Raw genomic sequence first — 16129 nt, 5'->3', positions numbered from 1 at the left:
ATGAGTGGCAACATTGAGTTTTGTTATGGTTTGGATATTAGGACTATTTGGTTTTGTGACAATTTGGGGGATGTTTTTTTACTAAAACATCTTTGATGTGTCCTCGATCTTGGTGGAAAATGGCACCAAAGAACTTGCTAGATTTTTTTTTTTTTTGAGAAAGTAATGAAGCCAACGGGGTTCTTACGGCTTAAAGCAATTATGCCTAGATTTTGGTTAAATACAGCAAATCAATCAAGTGCACATGGACTCATAAACTTTGCAAGCATTCATATCTCATTTGGTAAAATGATAAAATCAATCTCTTAGGTCAATGGGTACACTTAAAATAGGCCCATCCTTTTACCCTATATATCATATTCCTTCAATTTCCCTATTAAAATCTCTGGGCTGGACCAATTCCAAAAATAAAAAATAAGGTCAAAATGCAAAAGACACTCCCTAAGTTTCACTACTTTTCATTTCAGTCCTTTAAATTTGTATTTTTTCATTTCAGTCTTCTAAATTCCAAACATTTTTAATTCAGTCATCCGTTAAGTCACCATCCATATTTGCCGTTAACCTGCTCAAAATGATGCCATTTTGACCATAATTTAATATTTAATTTTTATTTTCTTGTTTATTTATTTTTTTTTTTAAAAAACGTTAATTTCAAAAAATAAAATAAAAAGCCTTGGCCTATGTTTCTCAGGGAAGACAATAGGGGACGAGTGCTGGCCTCCTGTGGCTATTTGTGAACACAAACCCCAGCGATGTTGTGGTGTGCTCAATGCTCGCTCACAAAGTTGAAGTCGTATTAATAGTTTAATACTATTAATTACTAGTATTAGTATTTCTGGGAAGGCTCCCACTCTTCTGCATATCCATCTCTATATCTACCTAATTCTCTCCTTTGCTTGTAGCTTTGTATTTTTATTTTTTAATTTGTATTTGTTACAAACAAACAGAGAACAGATAAAATAGTAGATAGACATGGAAGGGAAATGATATCTTTCTTACATTAGCTGGATTTAAGTAAACAATTATCCAATCTCGTAAACGAGACCTAGCAATGGCGTGAAAAGAGAAAAAGAAAAAGATCAAATCAGCCTGCAAATATTTGCATTCGCTTTCTTTAAAATATTTACAATTGAGAAATGTCAATGGGGTAGGTCAGATCAAGAACCAGTCCATAGAGAATTAAAGAAAAGCACAAAGATGAGGAAGACTAAAAAGGAAAGTAATACTTAATTACAGAGAGAGAGAGAGCTGAATTGAGGAAGGATTCAGCAGATCCTAGTAACCGGAAGCTTCTGAAAAAATGGTGTAGCATTGTATTCCTACTTTCTTTGGCTGTAATATTTTAATTAACGTTTTTTTTAATTAAGAAATAAATTTTAAAAAATTAAATTATTAAATTATGGCCAAAACAACGTAATTTTGGGCAAGTTAACAGCAAATATGAATGGTGAGTTAATAAAAGACTGAATTGAAATAGTTTGAAACGAAGAGGACTAAAATGACAGAATGCAAACTTAAAAGACTGAAATAAAAAGTGATGACACTTAAAGGGTGAGTTTTGCATTTTGGCTAAAGAATAAAAATAACATAATGGGTCTACAAGGATTTTGTCTTGCATTATGGGTTTTTAACTTTTTGTGGCCCTCAGATAAAATGGGCAATAACAGTGGCTAAGTGGAATCATATGTTATACACAACAAAAAGGTGAAAAGAGTGGACCAAGTATTTTATTATTTTTATTATTATTATACATCGGAGAGTTGGTACTTTTTTATGTTTTTAACATAGACATTTAGGATTCAAATTTTTTCTTCCTCAATTATTAATTTGATACTGATTGAATTCTTGAAATTTTTTTTTTTTTTTTTGAGAAACTGAATTCTTGAAATTTGATTATAAAAAAAGTTTAAAACTTAGGTACAGTATCTTAGGTACTATTCCTTACGTTCTCCTCTTAAAATTTAGTTATGCGGCTATTTAACTAAAAAATACACTTCTTTCCCATGAGAAAAAATCCACATGACAAAATCTTAAAAAAGAAACCTAAAGAACATCACCTAAGTACTGTAACTAAGTCTTGCCCAGAAATTCTTAAAATTCAATTTTGTTACATTTGAAAAGCAATGCATTTTTTTAAAATGATGAAATGCAATACGATTTAATTTGTTAAATTTTAGCCCAAAATTTGTGTAGGGAAAACAAACTACTTATCAAACACGCCAGTGGATCATGGGCCAAGGGAAGTTAGTCCACTAGGTCTAATTGGGGAAGCAACCATGCAGTTATCCCATCAAGCCGATGAACACTATGCAATGTCCAATCTTAAGTCCCCTTAGTTAGGGTATAAAGAGGAGCTCGTAACTCCGGTGAAGCGATGACCAAACCAAGCAAGATGACAATGGAGAAAAGCATGTCACCTCCACATTAAATGATTCTATCCACTGCAAGTACTTATGCAATTGCATGTGACCTCTACATTAATATTCTAAAAATCAATAAATCTCATTGTATTAAGTCATATTTAATCCTCATTCGAACCTCCCATATTTTCTTTTCTTTTTTTTAGGGTAATTACACTTCCTTTCCTTAAAGTTTGAAAAAATGACACTTCACTACAAGCTTAGGGGGAAAAAACTCATCTCCCTTGAGAATTGAAGAAAATAACACTTCTCTTTATAATGTTAATATCAATGATGGAATATTCTAAACTTTAAAAAGATTCTTTATATCAAACTTTGAATATAGATAGTGAAAATATAACTTATACAATTTAATATAAAACGTAAAGTTTTTCCAGCACCTTTAATATTTAATATTTTAAACTTTGAAAAGATGGAGGTGCACTTCTTCCATATTTTGCTTCTTTTTTTTTTTTTTCTTCACGAAATATTTTCATGATCCTTCTTCATTTTTTAATAATTGTGAATTTTAACTTTTTTAAGTGTTGAGGGAATTTCATAAAAAGAAAAAAAACAAAACAAAACAAAACAAGAAAACAAAAGTGTTGAGGGAATAGACATTCATTGCTTCTCCGAATATCAGTTTTTACTTTTTAGTATTTAGTTTACAATTTCAAAGCATTAATTGGAAAGTTTATTTAAGTTGTTGGCAAAAAATTAAAAACAAAAACAGTTCTTGAAAGATGTAGGAAACATAAAAAATAAATAAAATAAAAATGTAGGCATTTCTTAAAAACTGTGACTTTTTTTTTAGAAGCTAAGTTAACTGTGTTTAGTATCTGTTTGGAAACAACTTAAGTAGCTGAAACTGAAAACTTTTTGTTGAAAGTACTGTAAATTAAGCTAAAAGGTAGCTGAAATAGTACAGTGTGGCCAAAAATAATATCAAAAAGTGCAATAGAACTCATGAATAGTAGCAAAAATAAGCTGAATATTAAAATAAAAAATAAAAAATAAATTAAAAAAACCTAGCTTTTTAAGCAATCTCAAACACACACTTAGTATTATACTTTTAGTATCCGTTTGACAAAAATTATTTTTGTCAACTTATTTTACTATTCAGCTTATTTTTGCTACTATTTATGGGTCTCACTGCACTTTTTGGTACTATTCATGGATCCTACTGTACTATTTCATCTAAATTTTACATTTATCTACAGTACTTTCAGTAAAAAGTTTTTAGATTCAGCAAAATAAGCTGATCTCAAACAGACCCTTAGTGTCCGTTTGGAAATAAGTTATTTAGTTGAAGTTGAAAACTTTTTCCTGAAAGTGTAAAAAAAAAAAAAAAAGTTAAAAAATAAGTTGAATAATACAGTGGGGTCCATAAATAATATTAAAAAGCACCGTGAAACCTACAAACAATAACAAAAAAAAGCTAAAATCAACCATAAGTTACAACTTTAAGCACTTTCCAAAGGCTCTCCTAAACTTCAAAGAATAAAAGTATAATTATTATTATTTTCCTTTCTGAATCAATTTTAGATAGGAATCCATTAAAATGACATGGACCGAAGATTCAGTTGTTCCTTGTTAGATAGGATTGAAATTTTGAAACTCATTTTTGCCCAACAACAACATTATCATTCAACTAGCAAATAAGAAAGGTCGATCCGTTTGATGAATTATGGGTTTCAAATTTTCAAAAAATGAAAATTTGAAACCCATAATTCATCAAAAGGATCGACCTTTAAAAAAAAAAAATCATCGTGGCCTCGACCTTCACGTCAAACTGTAATAAGCACTAAAGTAGGAGAAATTATTTGCTCCTCCCAGGTGGAGGAGTGACATGGTCCTCCTGGTAATATGTACCAATAAAAAGTAGCCACGTATTAAAAGAAAAGTCGAGTCAACAACTACACCTGCTGCAATACTACTTCAGCCTTTTAAAAACAAATATTGAAATACACTTTCACTTCTAATCCTACGTAGCCACTTCACCAAAAATTCTAAAACCCAAGAATTTCCAAACCGCCCAGCTCTCTTCTCTCTCCCTCCCTGCATGATTGAAGAAATTTATCTTTGCATGAACAAGCTCTATGAGATTTTGAACTAACTTTGTTCTTGGGTCTAACTTTTCCTAGCTTGTTTCCCTCTTTTCCGCTATGACTGAAGTGGTTGCTAGAATCCAATGCTCACCTTCACAACTAACCATGGTTGATCAAGGTATGTTACAAAGTCTCATTTCACTCTTCAAAGTATTATTTTCTTGCTCTGTTCTGTCTCTATGTAGTTTATAACACAATACCTTCTACATGTTTGATAAAAAGCCCAAGATAAAAAAGTTTTAAAAGAATGAAATTTTTATTTTTATTTTCTTTATATTTAGTTTTCCTAACCATGTGCCCTTGTTTTTAACTCTAGATTGCAGGTATTTTATTTTAGAATGAGTCTTTAACTAAGACCTTAAGTTCAGTATTATAACGTTGTTGGGTTCCTCTTTTTTTTCTTTTCTTTTTTTCTTTTTTTTTTGCATTTGATTGTTGCTATTGCTGATACATTTGAATGTTGTGGTGTTTTTAATCATAGATATTAGAGTCAATGAGGAAGGTGTTGAAGATATTGAAACTTTGCTTGGAATGGTGGTGCATAGTGAGGATGAAGCATATAAATTGTAAAATGACTATGCCATTCGAATTGGGTTCAGTGTTCGGAAAGAAAAACTCAAATATGCAAAAAATGTTGTAAGACAACGAGATTATGTGTGTTCAAAATAAGGATTCCCACGAGATAGTGACAATTTGGATGATAAGAAGTTCAAAAAATTACAAACTATGACCGGTTGTAAAGCTAGTATCCGGTTTACAATGACAAATGGTGAGTGGAAGGTTATTCACTTCAATCCTACTCATAATCATGAGCTTGCAAAGCCAGAAGAAAGGTCATTTCTAAGGTCGAATCGAAAAATAATTGATGCTCAGTTAGATGTTATAAAAACTTTCAAGGAAGCGGGTGTAAGAACAATAAGCGCATATTCCTATTTAGTTGAGGAAGTTGGAGGGTTTGAAAATGTTGGGTTTATAAAACGAGATTGCTATAATGTGGTGAACAAGCAGAAGTTAATCAATGTTGAGGCTGGAGATGCTCAAAGTTTAGTAAACCACTTTAAACAAAATCAAGCAGAAGATCCTATGTTTTTTTATGCAATTCAAGTTGATCAAGAAAATCGAATGACAAATTTTTTTTGGAGATATGGCAGATCAAGGATTGATTACAACTGTTTTGGGGATGTTATATGTTTTGACACTACATATCGAACTAACAAGTATAATATGATATGTGCCCCATTTGTAGGTCTCAACCATCATTGGAAGAATGTACTTTTTGGCTGTGCATTTTTATTGGATGAAACAACTTTTTCTTTTACTTGGTTGTTTGAAACATTCTTAGAATCAATGGGAAATCAAAAACCAAAGACAATTTTTACTGACCAATGTCAAGCAATGAAGAATGCTATAAGAGTTGTGTTTCCTGATACATGTCATCGCTTGTGCTTATGGCATATCTCAAAAAATGCTGCAGAAAATTTACCAAGGCATTATGAGATTCCTAAATTCAAGAGTAGATTCAATAAAATTCTTTATAATTGTGAGATTGAATCAGAGTTTGAGTCTTCTTGGGATGCCTTACTTAGAGATTACAATTTGGTGGGCAATAAGTGACTTAACACTTCATATGAAAATCGGGAAAGGTGGTGTTCAGTTTTTAGTCATAACATTTTCTCTACAAGAATAAAAGCTTCATCAAGGAGTGAGAGTGTAAATAATGATTTTCAACATATGGTGTGCAAAACAATGAGGCTAACAAAATTTGTACGCGAGTATGAGAAAGCTTCAAAAAAATTATGCAGGTGGAAGAGTTAGAAGAAGATTTTCATTGCAAACAAGGTACATCTTCTCAAATAGTCAAGAATTGTGGACTTTTGGAACATGCATTATTTGTTTATACTTGTACATTTTTCAAAAGATTTGAGTTAGAAATTGCTTCTACCTTGGGGGTCACACACCAAGATGTGTATTCTGATGGAGTGTCTTTTATCTATGAAGTTATCGAAGGAGGTGGTCGGAGGGCTCATGTTGTCCAATTTAACTCCTCGAATAATGTTGTGACATGTAGTTGTAAAATGTTGGAAACATTGGAGTTACTATGTCGACATGCTTTGCGAATACTTATTGTGAAAAATGTCACAGAACTACTTGTTCAGTATATTTTGAAAAGATGGACAAAAGATGCAAAGAAAGATAGTGTTTTATGTGATCATTTAAAACCAGCAAGTGCAAATGATGAGTTGTCGATGACTTCACGCTGTAACAAATTAATGCGCTCAGTTTATGAAATTTTCACAAAAAGTGCAGCAATAACTCGACATACTGAAATGTGCAAAAGAAAAGTAAGAGAGATGATAGAATTAGTTGAAAACGATATAGAGCAGTTAAATGTGGCTAGAGATGGTGATGAAAAAGAAAACAGGATTGTTGCTAATAATGTCTTTGATGATGTTGAAAAAACAGATTGCTCTCTCAATAGGTTTCCAATATTAGATCCCCCCTGTGTGCGACCAAAAGGAGTCACAAATGCAAGACTCAAAAGCAACTTGGAAAAGCGTAAAAGGAAGCCATTAAAAGATGTTACAAGATCAAGTAAATCTTTGTTCTTTTATTTAAATTTTATATTGAAAAAAATATATATTCTAGTAGTGTGGTTCAAATATTGGTTTGTTGTGAATAATGTCCATGATTTCCTCTCCTTTTTTTAGAACAATTGTCAACAAGAGGACTTCCAACAAGCTCTAGCCATGCCCCTAAAGGTATTGATTCTTTTCTAAACAATTTTCTAGTATATTATTGATTTCCTCTCCTTTTCCTCTCCTTTTCAAGTATTTTGATTTAAAAATGTGCTTACTCTTTATAAATGATGCACTATATTATACACATTATCATGTAAATCTTCACTATGCAAAGCTACAGGAATATAAAAAAAAAATTTATTGCCTTTTATTGTATGCATTTATCAAGTTTTCTTATATATGTTACCCTATCTATATTGCCTTTGGAATATTTGTCATTCATGTACCATATGCAGCACACAAGTCCTATGAAAAAAACAATATTACTAGCTTTATCAATAATAATTGTCTTATGAAACTATATGCCTTTAGAACAGTTGTCATTAATTCAAAAAACTCAACCTATGCTCCACAATGTATAGGTCTTTGCCAGCCAAAGCACCCATCTAGTGTAGCCATGGATGAGAGTTATAATAATCAAGTATGATTTAAGCCCCTTGCATCCTCTTCTTTATTTTTTATTTTTTTTAATGATGCCATATTAATCTCTTATAATATTTGATAGGTATTCGTTCCTCCAACCATTAGTCCAAGATCATTTTCAACATCCGAATCAGGTAAAAGTAAATAAAAATAAATAAATAATTGATTTGTGTAATTGAATGTTCATTTAAAAAAATATCTAACATTTAAGCTTGAGTTAATTGAATGCAGAACCCCTTTTCCTATTGGAGCGGTGCTTCTCCAAATTTCAGCTTCACGAATATGCTTCAAAGTAATGATTTCTTGAATCATTTAAGTCACATTAAATACTTGTTTCTATTTTTTATTCTTCATTAGTTATGTTTATTTATTTGTATCAATAGTTATCACCTTGTTACTAATAACTGAAAAATGCCCATCTCTATTTGTGCAGAATTCTTTCTCAAATGGTTTTACACAACTAAATCCTAGACAAAAATGATTTGACTCAGAAGTTATCATATGAGTATTCAACTTGGAAGATTTTTGACAAGTTCTCAAGTTGGAAGATTAATCAAGTAACTAATGATTAGAGAAGTGAAAGCCGCAGTAGTTATTTTTGTATTTCGAAGGCAATGAAAATAGGCCTATTTATAGGAAATGTTAGATTACATTCCTTTTTGTATATTTTCTTTTGTTATGCATTCTCATCCTCTAGTAAAAAATTGTATAGTTCAACTTGCTATTTATCCAATTGAATATAACCAATATGAAAAGTAATTTCAATTCAAATGCTGATTATAAGCAATTTTTGTGAACTTGTAGTGTGGACAATTAGAATATAACCATTGTAAAACAAAAGACTTGATTTATTGAGAAATATCTTTCAGTACAATGGCTAACAAAAACAAAGAACATTCCTTTAATTCCCACCAAAGGCTCTTCCTTTTCCTAAGAAAATTTTACAACTCACTAGCTGCATAGCTACAAGTTTTTTTACACTACATGAAAGGAAATTGATTCAAAGTTTAACATGAGTCACCTAATATCAACCAAAATTAATCCTGCCTCAGCAAAGTAGCTTTTTTCATTTGGCAATGCATTCACTAATCCAACATCTTGTCAATTCACACATCTGATACAAGCATCTCTACTTCATCACATAGTAAACAGTAGCCCAAAAACGTGCAAGCTTGAACCCGAATAACATACTCTCTCAAACAAAGCAGCAAACCAAGACACTCTACATCTCTACCAACGATAACACCAACAACAAATGTCCCATCTCCAAGATTGTCATTTAGTGTATCCTCATTGGTCCAATTTGTATGCTCCTAAATACAATTTCAAATGTTAGTAATCCAATACAATAAAGCCTCTTTTAGAAACACATTAAAGTTCCAAGAAGAAAACAAAAATGAAACACTAAAGAACAAAATGTAGAAGCACAATAATACTCCAACACATTCTTCCAATTAGTAATACCTTGATATTACAATAACAAAACTTTCTAACATATTAGAATTTAGCATTGTGCATATTTTTTTTAAGATGAAGGGGCACCTTATTTTTTTGAAGAGTCAATCCATCAAAACAAGACTTAAACTTCAATAAGAAATTGCCCTCTAATAACATTACCAACAAACTGCCCAGCTATTCAACAAGCGTCACTTCTCAAAAACAGTTCATGTACTTAGGAACAACAAGCTGCCCAACATTACTAAACTGTCTACCAAATGAAATTTTATTATCAAAATGATTAAAATTTAACAATGAGATCTAAACACCAACACAACTATCATTCACAAATACAATAACTAACAGCTAACACACTCTCTCAGACAAACAAACTAATGCAAGTACCACAGAGCTTCTAAAGCATTTATAACTCCAAATCATAACAACTATTCCAAAAAACCACACAAGCAAAGTCTCATTTCAAGCAAAGTTTCAATTTATATGTTTCATCCTCACTATGCGCCACTATTCCAAGCAAAGTTTCAATATCTTCAACACCTTCCTCATTGACTCTAATATCTATGATTAAAAACACCACAGCATTCAAATGCATCAGCAACAGCAACAATCAAATGCAAAACAAAACAAAAAAAAAAAAAGAGGAACCCAACAATGTTATTATCCTGAACTTAAGGTCTCAATTAAAGACTCATTCTAAAATAAAAGACCTACAATCTAGAGTTAAAAACAAGGGCTCATAGTGGGGAAAACTAAATAGAAAGAAAATAAAAATAAAAATTTCATTCTTTTAAGACTTTTTTATCTTAGGCTTTTTATCAAACATGTAGAATGCACTGTATTATAAACTACATAGAGACAAAATAGAGCAAAAAAATAATACTTTGAAGAGTTAAATGAGACTTTGTAATATACCTTGATCAACCATGGTTAGTTGCGATGGTGAGCATTGGATTCCAGCAACCACTTCAGTCATAGGAGAAAAGAGGAAAACAAGCTATAAAAAGTTAGACCCAAGAACAAAGTTAGTTCAAAATCTCATAGAGCTTGTTCATGCAAAGAAAATTTTCTTCAATATTTCTCATAGAGCTTTTGGGTTTTAGAATTTTTGGTGAAGCGGCTAAGTAGGATTAGAAGTGAAAGTGTATTTCAATATTTCAATATTCACGTGGTTGCTGACTGAGCTTTTCTTTTAATACGTGGCTGCTTTTTATTGGTACATATCACCAAGAAGGCCACATCACGCCTCCACTGGAGGAGCAAATAATTTCTCCTAAAGTAGAGTGGGGTAGGTGAGCAATATTATCCCTCTCTCACAAATTTTTAACTTCTATAGCTGCTCAAAAAAAAAAAAAAATTTAACTTCTTTATTTATTAATTTTTTATTACCAAACCAATAAGGCAATAATAGTAATTTAGTACGAAGTCAAAAAAATAATATATATAGTAATTTAGTAAAAATGTCTCTTGTTTGTTGCTTCGCTTCTAGTTCCGAGTTCTGAAAGGACGCTTCCAGGTTGAAGGTAAAGATGCGCAATTGCGGAGAAACAGAAAACCGTATGTAATCATTTGTTTCTTTCCTACGAAAGAAGCCGTTGAGATGAGGTCTCTTCTGCTACTCGGCACATCTCTTTTTTTATATTTATAAATATATTTATAATGAATTGGTACTCGGCCTGTACCGAGCGATCAATTGATATGCCTTCCGCTCCGTTTCCTGAGCACCACTAAGAAATTGAACGAGAGATGTTAATAATTTTTGTGTAGTATATAAAGTGTTGATTTAGCTTTGCAAATTTCAGGTCTCACTGCTAGTTTAAACCGTTGTATTGCAATTTTCAGGTCTCACTGCTAGTTTAACACTTTATTGCATATTTTCAGGGTCTCACTGCTAGTTTACCACTGTATTGCATATTTTCAGGTCTCACTGCTAGTTCACCACTGTATTGCAATTTTTATTTATTTAAATAAAAATCACAGTCATCCCCAAAAAAAAAAAAAAATTGCATTTTGCACAGTTGGGTAGAGTGAGTGAGTGAAGCCTTAGTTTCTCAATTAGGTTTCCAAATACTATATTGGATATAGAATCTTTGAAGCAAAGCTATGGCAGCAGCATTTGTTGGAGGGGCTGCTCTTGGGGCAGCATTTGGTGAGGGCTTTGCAGTGTTACATGACACGGTTAAGGATGTGGTAAGCAAAGCCCGTTTGTTCAAACCCATTCTTAAACGCCTCGAATCCACGTTAAATAATTTGGCACCAATGGTCAAAGAAATAACACAATTAAGCGAACAACTTGATCTCCGAAAAGTGGAAACAGAGAACTTGATCAAAAATATGAAAAAGGGAGAGAAGCTGGTTCGCAAGTGCTTGAAAATCCGGTGGTGGAACTACTGTTTCAAAGTCTATTACTCTTCCAAACTTGAAGAGTTGGACAAAGAAATTGTCAGGTTCTGTCAGGTTGATTTGCAAGTGCATAGCACAAGGAATGGGTTGAAGACTTTGGTAAATGTGAATCTTATTCTGGAGAAAGTGGATTCGATTGTGGATAGAAAAGGAGTGCCGTGCACAGTTCGTGACCCCCCGGATTTTACAGTCGGGTTGGATATGCCAACGAAGGAGTTGAAGACACTGCTGTTGAAGGAGGAGGTGCAGCTGCTTCTACTGACTGCTCCTGGAGGATGCGGGAAGACCACATTGGTCCAAATGCTTTGTCAGGATGATCAAATTAAAGGTAATTCCATCTCTTTTGTATGTCAGTGTGTAATTTTACTTTCTAATTGGTTAGTGTTTTGGGAAATATAGTTTGCATACTTTTAAAGTGATTTATAGTCCTAGTATGTGGATCCTTCATAGTAACCTAAACCGTTAGGTAGTAGCAAAAACAAAATACATTGTGAACTTCTTTGTTGAATCCTAAAACGAATTAATGTAGTAAAAGAAACGAGATGGTTTTTTTTTTTTTTAAAGGAAATTCTCATATCTTCATAATTGGCGGTGTTTCTCATAAATTTTTTTTTTCTCACATGTCAATGTTTGCTGCGATTTGGATCGGGTATTCTGTTCATATGACTTGGCCATTATTTGTGTGTTATGCGATATGAAATGTGCCTCTGTGGCAGTTTTCTAACTACATTGTGTTTGGACAGGAATGTTTGGGGACAATATTCTCTTTGTGAACGTTTCAAAAACTCCCAATGTGAAGGTCATTGTGCAGAACCTATTAAATTATAAGGATATGCAGCCTACTTTTCAAATTCAATGTGATGAAGATGCAATCGACCAGCTGTCCCAACTGCTGAATCATCTCAGCCCTAGTCCTATATTGTTGATCCTAGATGATGTCTGGCTTGGATCAGAATCCCTTCCTGAAATGTTTAAGTTTGATCTTCCCAATTACAAGATCTTGGTTACTTCAAGAACTGCATTTCCAAGATTTAAAAAATTTACATATCACTTAAAACCACTAGATGATGTTGATGCAATGACTCTTTTCCATCGCTCAGCATCCCTACATGATGGGAGCTCTTATGTTCCAGCAGAAGAAGATGTCAAAAAGGTACTTTGTCAATCTTTGAGAGATATAAAAAGCTTATCAAAAAAAAATTGTGTGAGATATATATATGTTTTCATACACATACATTTAAGCTTTGCTTGGGCCAAAAATTAACCCTTTAACCTCCAAACAATAACTGAGTTTATCTGGTTCCTTGAATTGCAGATAGTAAGAGGCTGTGGGGGATTCCCATTAGTCATTAAAGTGATTGGTGGCTCACTGTGTGGGCAGCATGCAGTAGTATGGCACAGTAGACTAATGAAATGGTCTGATGGTCAATTTTATTTTAGTTCTGATACGGAGCTGCTTGCTCATCTTCAAAAAAGCCTAGAATTTTCAGATGACAAGGTCATCATTAAAGAGTGTTTCATGGACCTAGGTTCATTTCCCGAAGACCAAAGGATCTCTGCTGCTGCCCTCATTGATATGTGGGCAGAATTGTATGAACTGGATGAAGATGGCATCCAAGCCATTGCCAATTTGCAAGAACTCACCATTCGAAATCTGGCTAGTCTTGTGATGGCAAGGTACGCTGCCTTTTATCTCTGTACTACAGTTTTCTTCTTGTGTGATTTCTTCACGTGATTACTGCTAGTTTCTAGTTGTATTGTGCCGTAACTCTACACCTGGCCTTAAGGCCCAAAATATTTTTCTTATGGCTTAATTAACTTCTGATGGCATTTGATAATATGTTATTATATTTTATCTGGCATGTCAATGGCCGATTTAGGATTTTTCATACCATTGATTTGAAAGGTGATTGATTACTAAAAAGAGCTAGAAAAAAGGAAACTTATGCCAATCTAGAAACAATAAGAGATTCCAAGTTTCCAACTACCGTGCCCTGGCAAAGATGGGTATTTCAAATTTTATAGTAAACACCTTTTTGCATCTTGTCTGGCATACACTTGAATATAATTATTGTAGATGGAAACTGATAGTATCGATTTCCCTTTATTGTGTCATTATATTCTTAATTTTGTTGGACGATAATGGAACATATATTTTTCATTTGTGAAGCTGAAATTTTTGAATATGTTCTAAGCTTTTAATTTTTCCCATTCACAGGAAAGATGCAAGTGAGGTCAAAAGCTATTACAATGAAGACTTTGTCACACAACATGATATTCTTAGAGAGCTTGCTATGCATCAGAGCAGCCAGGAGTCTGTAGGACAAAGGCCAAGACTGATTATTAACATTAGTGGAAACAATCTACCAAAGTGGTGGACGGAACAAAAACAGCAACTCATTAATGCTCGCCTACTATCTATCTCAACAGGTTGGCACATTTTCTCTCTATCAAAGACACACACAGACATACACAATATGTAATTTACATAATATTGATGGCTTGTCACATTGTATAACATTCTTTTTGCAGATGAATTATTCTCGTCCAGTTGGTGCAACATTCAAGGATCCAAAGTTGAGGTTCTAGTTTTGAATTTTCATTCAAAGAATTACACCTTACCTGAGTTTGTGGAGAAAATGGATAAACTCAAGGTTTTGATACTCAATAATTATGGTTTCTTTCTTTCCAAGATAAGCAATTTTCAATTGCTCAGGTCTCTACCCAATTTAAAAAGAATCAGATTAGAGAAGGTTTCAATTTCTTCGCTTTGCGAGACCCTTGTACCATTGAAGAGTTTGAAGAAAATATCCTTGTTTATGTGTAATATTGGTAAGGCTTTTGAGAATTGTACAATTCAGGTTTCTGATGCATTTCCAAATTTGACGGAGATAAACATTGACTATTGCAATGATCTAGAGGAATTGCCTGTTGGGCTATGTGATATCGTCCACCTCAAAAAAATCAGCATCACCAACTGTCATAAGTTGTTTGCACTGCCAGAAGAAATTGGAAAGCTGGTGAATTTAGAAGTGCTAAGGCTTAGGTCATGTACTGATTTGTCAGAGCTACCAAATTCAATCAGAAGCCTCCATATGTTAAGCATTCTAGACATATCTGACTGCCTAAGCATTATGAAGTTGCCAAAACACATTGGTGAGTTGTGTAATCTAAAAGTGCTCAACATGAAAGGGTGCTTGAGATTGCGTACTCAGTTTCCAGAATCAATAATGGATCTTGAGCAGTTAAAGCTTGTGGTATGTGACGAAGAGAGGGCCAGGTTGTGGGAGCCTATCAAGGAATTCCTCACCGAGCTCAAGGTAGAGGTGGCTGAAAAAGATATCAACTTGAATTGGCTTCCCAAATGATTTCTGAGAACTATTCTCCTTCAAAAATGTTGTTGGCTCTAATTCCTTACCAACAAAGGACAATCTGCTCAAAAAATCAATATTAATGACCCCTCTTGTCTCCTTTATGGTTTCGAAGTGGAGATTTGTTGCCGTCTATTCTTTGGATGCCCAGTTGCCAAAGAAATCTGGGCACTTTAGCTGTCGGGGTTTCAGGTCTTATGAGCACCATATTTCTGCCTGCACGGACATCATCAAGCTAATTTTGGACCCTCCTCAAGCTCTATGCCCTTCTGAAGACCAATGGCTTATTCCCCTTCACATGGCTCTCATTCTTGATGAAATCTGGCATCTTTGAAATCAAGTTTCTTTTCAGGAGGGACAGGTTGACATTCCAAACTCCATCAAGCAGATAAACTTCAAGTTCCTTGAATTTTCAACTTTGTTGGAATTAGAAAAGCCCTCCTTCGCTGCACCGGCTGTATTTAGATGGAAGCCCCCTCCCCCAGGATGGATAAAACTTAACGTTGATGCAGCTGTAGCCGAGTCTTCTTCTGCCCTCACAGTTGTTGCTAGAGATGACAAGGGCATAGTATCCAAAGCCTGGTCCAAGACCCACCATCCTTGTCCCCCTATTGCAGCTGAAGCCAATGCAATTTTGTGGGCTGCCCAGTTAGCAATCCAAGAAAGATGGTCATGTATCATTATTGAAGGAGATGCAAAGCGATGTTTTGACCCCCTGTCCATTGAAGATGTTGTTACAGACTGGTCTATTACTAATTTAGTTTGTAGTATGTTAAATCTTAAATTAGGTTTTGTTCAGTGTTGTTTTCGTTGGGTTAAAAGGGAGAGTAATTTTGCAGCTCATGTCACTTCAAAATTATCTCTTGCTATTAGTGAGTCATTTTAATAAGGATAATCTCCCTAGAGTTGTCCACTCTGCCTGTTTGGGAGATTGTCTCTCTGCACTTTCCGTTTGAATAAAAGTTGAAGTTTATCAAAAAAATAATAGCAGAAATATGCTAAATCAACAGCAGCTGCTAAGAAAATAAAAGAGGGGAGCTTACAAAATAAAGGATTATTTGTTTCCAATAGTCATTTATTTAGTTAGTGGATAGGAATATAATCTAATGATGTATTGATAACTACATATAAATTTAGAAAATGATAAAGTTTAGCTATAAAATTGGTCGTAT

At 33.5% G+C, this 16129-nt stretch overlaps 2 protein-coding genes and 1 long non-coding RNA gene across 3 annotated transcripts; 2 read left to right on the top strand and 1 right to left on the bottom strand.

Annotated features, from left to right (window-relative positions):
- The first annotated feature begins 5233 nt into the window (after positions 1-5233).
- On the top strand, positions 5234-6121 carry LOC142625404 (protein FAR1-RELATED SEQUENCE 5-like). Its single transcript, XM_075799072.1, has one exon. The coding sequence runs from the start codon at positions 5234-5236 to the stop codon at positions 6119-6121; it is 888 nt and encodes a 295-aa protein (XP_075655187.1).
- Positions 6122-8555: 2434 nt separating this feature from the next.
- LOC142626451 (uncharacterized) lies at positions 8556-10305 on the bottom strand. The gene is made up of 2 exons (XR_012842507.1): positions 10099-10305; positions 8556-9041 (listed from the first exon to the last, which is right to left on the bottom strand). It is a non-coding gene; the product is annotated as an uncharacterized LOC142626451 (long non-coding RNA).
- Positions 10306-10658: 353 nt separating this feature from the next.
- On the top strand, positions 10659-15939 carry LOC142626177 (putative disease resistance protein At5g66900). Its single transcript, XM_075799972.1, has 5 exons — positions 10659-11914; positions 12330-12739; positions 12902-13263; positions 13805-14016; positions 14119-15939. Exons 1-5 carry the CDS (start codon positions 11287-11289, stop codon positions 14952-14954), a joined length of 2448 nt encoding a protein of 815 aa, XP_075656087.1. The 5' UTR covers positions 10659-11286; the 3' UTR covers positions 14955-15939.
- Positions 15940-16129: the final 190 nt, after the last annotated feature.

This window comes from Castanea sativa, chromosome 2 (assembly GCF_040712315.1).
Source record: "Castanea sativa cultivar Marrone di Chiusa Pesio chromosome 2, ASM4071231v1".
In the NCBI taxonomy this organism is placed as follows: Eukaryota; Viridiplantae; Streptophyta; class Magnoliopsida; order Fagales; family Fagaceae; genus Castanea; species Castanea sativa.
This window is presented reverse-complemented; position numbering and strand designations above follow the sequence as displayed.